The sequence below is a fragment of the Uloborus diversus genome, chromosome 1 (assembly GCF_026930045.1).
Source record: "Uloborus diversus isolate 005 chromosome 1, Udiv.v.3.1, whole genome shotgun sequence".
Classification (NCBI taxonomy): domain Eukaryota; kingdom Metazoa; phylum Arthropoda; class Arachnida; order Araneae; family Uloboridae; genus Uloborus; species Uloborus diversus.
This window is the reverse complement of record NC_072731.1, coordinates 106,387,988-106,396,523: the sequence shown is the minus strand read 5'-3', so window position 1 is coordinate 106,396,523 and position 8,536 is coordinate 106,387,988. Positions and strand designations below refer to the sequence as shown.

Sequence of the window (8,536 nt, the reverse complement as noted above, 5' to 3'; positions counted from 1 at the left end):
TTTCTGGGATGTCAGCTTTTGCAGATGTATGTTGGCCTCTAAATTGAGCAGTGTCACATTCCAGCGGCGGAACACGCACATCTAATTTTTATCCCCCCCCCCTCATTCAGATACACTCGTCTTAACCGGACGTTAGCCCTGTAAATTCCGTGGGCAGATTGTACGTATGTATTTGTTGATATTGATATTTATGAAATATATTTTATTTTATTTTAGTGTGACGCAGCCATGGGAATGAAGGTATTTTTCGACATGCTTCATCAGAAGCCTAACAAAGTAATACTTTTTGGAGCTGCTTGTACGACAGTTACGGATCCAATTGCCAAGTCCTCTGAATTTTTCCAGTTAATACAAGTAAGTACACCTGGATATTTTCTTTTTTTTTCCTGTTTCGTGAATCTTTTTTTTTTCCCCTGTTTCGTGAATCTTTTTTTTTTTTTTCGAAATTCGCACAACTTTTGAGTTTATTGTATTTCGATAATGGCAACTTGTCAAGGACAACTTAAAAATCCTTATTCATACTTGATTCACCAACGTGAAACTATCAACCTAGGCTGACCTACGGCATTGAAGTTCGATAGGAGAGAGCTCGCAAAACCCTTTGTTCTAAGTGAGTTAACTCGCATCACTTAGAAATTTTCAATATGACTGACTTCATAAGAACTGTAGAAGACCAAATACTGCTCTCCACTGGGACTTTTATTCTTAATTATTAACATCTGTTGTCTACTTTTTATTTTGCAGAAAGTTAGCACATAACTCTGTTCACAGCTTCTTATGCAACCAATTTAGCTTATTACTTTGCGTTTCCTTGAATCATGTTAAGGAGGATTGAAAGACATCTATATATTAGCTAATTCATCAAAGTTAGTTTACGAAGTTTTCAACCTAAAAACTTGATAGGAGAGAGCTCGCGCAAAGCCTTTGAGTCCACGTGGGGTAATTTAAATCACTTCGCATAGTTTAGTCTATTTGGCTTCATGGGAAAAGCAGAAGTCCTAATGTTGCACTCCGCTAATGATACTATAAGATCAGTTGTCTAATTTTTATTTTCCGAAAAGTTAGTAACGCTGTACACAAATGTTTGTATTGCTCACTAATTCTGACTATTTTTGAATGGCAATTTGAAGTTGCTAAAGTTTCTTTATATATATATATATATATATATATATATATATATATATATATATATACACAGTCCACTCACATTTATTTTACCACCACGTACTTTCCACATCAGAGTTAAATAACCAATCACAGAAGGCAGGTGGCAGCACAGTGCAGTTGAGAGTATATAAAGGGTGTGTGAGGGCTTCGGAAAACATTTCAGTCGTTGGCGTAATGCAGAAACGAAGCGATTTATCGAACGTCCAAAAGGGCATGATCATTGGCTTTCGGGCCAAGGATGGAAGCATTTCCGAAACCGCTGAGTTTGTGAACTGTTCGCGTGCTGCCGTGGTAAAAGTGTACGGTGCATGGCAAAATGGGACTGTCCAAAACCAGCGACGTGGCAAATGTGTACCAAGGGCCATAGATGACAGAGGCGAACGACGGTTGCGGAGATGCGTTCGGGCAGATAGACGGGCTACCGTTGAGAAACTGACCACCAAAATGAACCAAAGGGCTACCAAATATGTCTCCCAAACTACTATTCAGCGAACATTGCTGCGTCTGGGCCTCCGAAGCAGATGCCTGGTTCGTGCACCTATGCTGACTGCTGTTCATCGACGACGAAGGCTAGAATTTGCACGCCAGTACAGCAGCTGGACGTCCACTGAGTGGCGACAGGTAGCGTTTTCAGATGAATCGCGTTTTATGCTCCATCGGACAGATGGACGTTGGCGTATAAGGCGGGAAGCCTCTGAAAGGAACCACCCTGCAACCATTGCCAGAACGGTCCAAGCTGGAGGCGGGAGCATTATGGTCTAGGGAATGTTTTCCTGGCATTCTCTGGGTTCACTGATTATTGTGGAAGGCACGATGGATCAATACAAGTACGCATCTGTCCTTGCGAACCATGTCCACCCCCTACATGCGCATTGTTTTTCCTCAGGATGATGGCATCTTCCAGCAGGACAATGCGAGGTGCCATACAGCTGCCAGTGTACGTGCGTGGTTCGAAGAGCACCAGGATGAGTTTACCGTCCTCCCCTGGCCAGCAAACTCACCTGACTTAAACCCAACTGAGCATCTGTGGGACCATCTCGATCGAGTTGTTCGCGCCATGGATCCTCAACCGCGTAATCTAGCGCAGCTGGCCATGGCATTAGAGTCGGCATGACTCAACATCCCAGAGAACACCTTCAGGGACCTAAGTGACTCTCTTCCTGCACGTCGTCTCGCAGCAGTCCGCTCTGCGAAAAGTGGTTATTCTGGCTTTTGACAGATGGCTACATTAATGTGAGTGAACACTGTATATATATATATATATATATATATATATATATATATATATATATATATATATATATATATATATATATATATATATATATATATATATATATATATATGAGTGTTTGTGTGTGTGTACATTACTGTTCTACGTACGTATCAAATTGTAGAAATGTGATAACGTGTCAAAAATTAAGTGGTTTTAATTGTAAAAAAATTATTTCCGGACAGTAACAGTGCTACTATTCAATTAGTTTATTTTACATCACATTCCTCGCATGTGTCAAAGTTACTCTATGTAACAGGTTAACCACCAGGGTTAACCTGTTACATAGGTTAACCCTGGTTAACCTATGTAACCCTGGTGTAATACATAACACCAGATTAATAATTAATTTTAAAGGTTTTTATAATTAGTAGTGACATCAATGAGGATATTTCTGGAAGCATGAATTATTTTGCTGATGATGTAAAAGTTATGGGGATTGTAGAAAATGAAGAACAGGTAAAACAGCTTCAAGAGAATTTAGATTATATTACTAAGTGGGCGGATAAGTGGGATATGGCTGTTAATGTAGGGAAATGTCAAGAGCTACACTTAAGACATGGAAATAAGCGTACGAGTTTTCCTTTACATGGTTCTTAAATAAATTATCTTAATAAATCAGGACTTTAAGTCTCGTCAACAGTGCAGCATTGCAAGTAACAAAGGCAACAGAAAGCTTGGGCTTATCAATAGATCTATTTCAATCAAATCTAAGAAGGTTCTTCTGCCTTTATATAGGAGTTCAGTAAGACCAAATTTCGAGTATGCTGTGCAGTTTTGGACACCTTGTCTGAGGAAAGATATTTGTGTATTGGAAAGGGTTCAAAGAAGGGTAACTAGATTAGTAAGGGGACTTTCAGATTTAGATTATGATACTAGACTTAATAGGCTTAATATGTATAGCCTGGAGCAAAGGAGGATCAGAGGGGACATGATCCATTTGTTTAAATTTATATAAATGATTGATGTTGATGGATTAAATTTTTGCACCGAAAGCAGTATAAGGGGTCGTTTTTTTTTTAAGTTATTCAAATCTCAGGCTAACTTGGAAATAAGCAAAAGTGCTATTTTAGTACAGTTGTAGGCATTTGGAACAGCTTACCGGAATAGGTAGTAACGAGTAAGTGGGTGAATAGCTTTAAGAGGGCCATTGATCTTCATTGGGGACTAATAATTTGACTAGGATCAGCCTACCTGGGTCAAGATCCTATTACTGGTCGTCACATTTGTATTTGCATTAGTATTTCTTAAATTTGATTCAGTTTTATGCCAACTGGTGCAATAACGCTGTTGAAAAATGTGTGTGGAAGCTAAAAATGAGTTCACTGTAATAAAAAGTTACTTTGAACTTTCGCATTATTGTTGAGATTCCAAGAGGGCACATTTTGTTATTGAATCATTCTACGTCAAATCGCCTAAATTAAATAGTCGGCTGTGCCGTCATGTCTCCGATTTTGTCCGTTATTTTTTTAGGAATAGATATATATGAGGTTACCCCAAATTAATTCTTTGAATTTTTTTAACAAAGATTACGCTTTGGAGATTTTTTTTTTCAAAAATTCGATTTTTGATAATTGATTAATAATGACGAGTCACCGTTTTGGCATGAATTTATAAAATCTTTCTAATTTCTTTATTTTTCAACCAATTAAGCTGAATTTGGTATCAATTTCAAAGACTCTTTCAAAGTCAACGACAGGAAGTATTCTGTGATTTTTGCGGATTGAAGTATATTTTCAAATCTTTTTGAAATATATTGATAGAAATTCTGATTTTCTCATCATTTGATACAAAAGAAATAGTAAATATTTAAAATAAATGCAGTCCACACAAGCATGCCTTTTATTTCATTTTATAATGGACTAAAACGTTGTGTCGACTCACTTTTAAAGCGAAAGAAGAATGATGCGTATTGCATGAGTATTGTGAGAGCGGAAGATTATCGTCAGGTGTTACGTAATCCAAAGAAGTTTAGGCTATGAAAACTTTTCAATTGTAATTCTTCTTCTTTTTTTTCATCCTTTAGTGTCGAAAAAAAATGCAAAATAATGCCATTAGAAATGTTTTTTTACACTATTCTTCAAATTATTATTCCTAATACTTAGTACACTTTCAATCAAAGGTGGGTTTTTTTTTTTTTTTGTGAAATCTGAAATGAAGGTTACTTTTCAAAATGAACAGTTTTTTAGAGATTAACTATTGTTGGTCCAAAACAATTTTTATCCTTTGACAGTCCAGTACTTACTGTAATGAAAAGTTTTTGATCTTTTTTTTTTAAATCTTAAAAGGGGTTTAAAGTAATGGAAAACTTGTACTTTCTGCAAAACAACTTTATTTTTTACTGGTGGTAGCCGCACGGCTTTGCTCTTAGTAGAAAATGAAATCTCATTTGGTTCACCTGTATATTTACAAATAATGGATGATGAATTTCTCGCCAATATGCTATGTTAAAAGACTCGCCCATGTTACGGTTTCACGTTATGATAATTTCGTTATTTACTGTTTCACGTTGTTAGCTGGGTAAATTTTTCCTAAAATTGGAATAGAAAAAGAACAAAAGCGAATTTTCGAAAAAACGCTCAGAGGTGCACACCCCATGCTACAAACTACTTTTGTGCCAAATTTCATGAAAATCGGCGGAACGGTCTAGGCACTATGCGCGTCACAGACATCCAAACAGACAGACTTTCAGCTTTATTATTAGTAAAGATTTCAAAACAACGAAAAACCCCTTCTACCTTTTTCCACATAGCAGGAGAATGATTTAAATATACTACAAAACAAATTGTCGCAGATCATAGTTGGTACTCCGGAGATATGACTTATTTAATCTTCCAATTAAAAATGCATTAAAACTGATTTTAGATAAAGAGTGGCAACACCCAAATTCAGCTTAATTGTTTGTAAAATAAACTTTTTAGAGATTTTCTATATTCATGCTAAAACGGTGACTCGACGGTAAACTAAAAATGAACAAAAATCGAATTTTTGAAAAAATCTCCAAAGCGTAATTTTCATTAAAAAAATCTTTAAAAAAATGATTTGGTCTTTTATCATAGATATCTATTCGTAAAAAGTAGAATGGACAAAATCGGAAATAATACTGCACATGGCATTACGCGATTGACGTAAAATGACCCTGTAGCAAAAAAGTTTGCAGCTTATGAGTGAAAACAGAAGACAGAATAAAGCGTTCATTGTGACTGTTGCTTGTAATGTTTTCTAGACTCTTTCTAACCGAAAACGTTTTTAAATTTGTGCCAGACGTTGTTCTATATTAAGTTTTTTCACAAAAGTTAATTTTGGCTGCTAACCTTAAAGTTAATGAACCTGTGCTTGCATAATTTAGCCAAACTTGAATAACTGGAAAACATTCGACAAAAACGTCTTTTGTAATTAGGATTTTAATCGCCTATTCATTGGAAAGCAGTTTGTGAAAGCTAGATTCTTCAGTTTCTCTAACGATTAAAACAACCACGTGTACTCTCAATTCATCATTTTTTTCTCTCACTTCTTAAATCATTTTACATGCGACAAGGCTATGTAGGAATGGTAATTTAGTGTGACAGAGATAAAATACTGCAAAAAAAAAAAAATGTGTATATGCAATGCGTTCTGCTTTATACAATGTTATAAAGGTATCAACACTTAAAATATCATTTGCAGAAAGGATATCTACCTTTTTTCTACGGCTATAATATTTTAAATCAGGTGATCTTAGAATACTCATTTTCAAATACTTCTAATTACAACACTTTCCAAGTATACTTTGAGAATAACAAGTTTCAGATATCGTCGAATATGCAAAAATCCATTGAACATAAAATGCTCACTCCCAAACAATACAGACAGCTTTCCGCAATTTTTTTTTTTTTTTTTGAGCAAGCAAGTCGTCGTCACTCAGAAAAATAAACTTACTTTTATTCTCCATTTTTTTTTTCGAGATAACCATTTAAAATCGTTCATCTTCCTTTGATATTTCTAAACAATTAAACTTAATGGTGTTATATTGATACCAACGGGGATGCAGATATAGATGTTACTTTCCGCTACACATACGTGTTTTAAATTTGAAAAAAACATCCTGCTTAAATTTGAAATAAAGAAATTAATTTTTTGATTTTAACCTGTAAAAAAAGAAATTAAAGAACGCGACTAAAACTTTTTCTTTAAAATCAAAAGATAAAAAGGCAGGATTCTTTACGGAATGCTTCACGAAACGATCGATATGCTTCCTGATTGAACTGATGTTAGGGAGGTACTTAATGAAAGCAAGCATCTTAAAAATGCCTCCTCTTTCCAAACTAAAAGTTATTATTAAATCTTTACTCGACACTCTTTAATTATTACAGCGCATCTGAGACTGGGAGGGAAGATGCAGCGTTGATATTTAAGAGCATAAATCTAATAATAAGCCTCTTCAACATTAATTACGTGAAAACTGTTCCGAGGACGGTATTTCGTCCATTCGTATTGTAAGAATTTTATGAGGCTTGCATGTCACATACTTTTCCAGATTAATTTAAGTTAAATATGTATACTTCTGAAAGGGAATCTACGGGGCTCCCTTTTGCAGTTGACACGAGATTCGTTTTGAAACACGCGTAGCTCCTGTTTTAACTTAACGACTTGCAACCATGAAGCGTTTAGCTTCGGAAAGTATCAAAATGAAACACAATATTATTGCGGCGAGGTACATTTTATCAAACGAAAGTTATTAAGATATGGAGAGATAAAAGTTAAAGAATGCACGTTTGCAAATATTTGTGTGTTGGAATACATTTGAAATAAAAAACATTTAAGGTAATGAGTGAAGGAAATTATTATCTTGGAAAAGTAGGCAGGTTTTCAAATGTTCCGCCAAATCAGTCAAGACAATATCTAATTGCCTAACGTTCTCAAAAGCAATCTGAAATTTAGAATTAAATGCTCATTTTTCATACAAAACAAGACATTAAATAACAATGAAAACAGCAAGAAGGAGGCAAATGGTCAGCCAAATAATTGAAATAAACAATAAGAATGTAAAAAGACAGACACCCCCCCCCCCCCAAAAAAAAAAGTCATTAAAAAAGAATAACAATTTCACTGTAAAATTAAAACATGAAAGCGAAAATGGCAACAGCAACTTGAGCAATGTTTTTTTTCTCTGAAAGTTCTACATGTTCTACGAAATCTAAATTTCACTGAAGTGAAGAAAGTCATTTTAATTGTGTGGTAAAAATTTAAATAAAAAAAAAATCGTTTTCGAGAAAGCTTATAAAAAACGTATTATAGTTGTTTCAATAACATATTACATTCTTATTTTCAACGAATGTAGATAGATAGATAGATAGATATATGGATAGACATGCATACATACAGACAGATAGATAGATAGATATGTGTGTATGTATTGAAATATAGTCTTTTACTATTGCTTATTCCTGAAACTATTTAGAAACACACTAAATAAGAAGCATAACGCAATGCCCCGTATTTAATTGAATACATTGAAAAGAAACTCTTCGTACTTTAAACCAATTTATTCCCCAGTAGCCAGTGAAGTGTTTTAAGACCATAACCTCAGAGACTGTAAATCGATCCAAAAACTTCAGTAGTTTGTTTTTCTTCCTGGGGTGTTCTCAATCCCTCTATTTTTGCCAAGCACTCTTCTCATTTGAAGTAGGATTGATGTATCACTTCATTCCGCTGTGGTTAGTTGTTGTTTTCCTGATAGTATTTCTTTCATCGGAAAAAAGAATTGTTTAGAAGTCGTAATTTACTATGTGCTTCTTTTTTGAAGAATGTTTTTTTCCCGAGCTCTTGAAGGTTATTTTTATTTTCTTTATTGCAAATTACGTTTTGTATTGTTTCATGAAAACCATTTAATGCCTTTAAAAATAATTTAACGAAAAAAACCTTTCTATTTCAACTTTTTTGAAATCAATTTAATAGTTCTTTTAAACCTGCATTTCTTTCAGTTTTACTAGATTTAGTTTAATATTACAGAAAAAAATTTAGTTTAAGATTGCAGAGGGGTATTTCGAGATCATTTAAATTTCTCAAACAAGTTTTTCTAAGGATGAAACTCGTTGCAAAGTAACAGATAGTGTT

The 8,536-nt window shown here is 34.5% G+C and overlaps 1 protein-coding gene across 1 annotated transcript in view; it reads left to right on the top strand.

Annotated features, from left to right (window-relative positions):
* Window positions 1–222: 222 nt before the first annotated feature.
* LOC129218281 (gamma-aminobutyric acid type B receptor subunit 2-like) overlaps window positions 223–8,536 on the top strand; it is a 157,589-nt gene continuing 149,275 nt past the window's right edge. Inside the window, exon 1 of the mRNA XM_054852548.1 lies at window positions 223–354. Within this exon, the coding sequence (XP_054708523.1) occupies window positions 229–354 (126 nt within the window). The 5' untranslated portion in view covers window positions 223–228. The remainder of the gene's footprint in view (window positions 355–8,536) is intronic.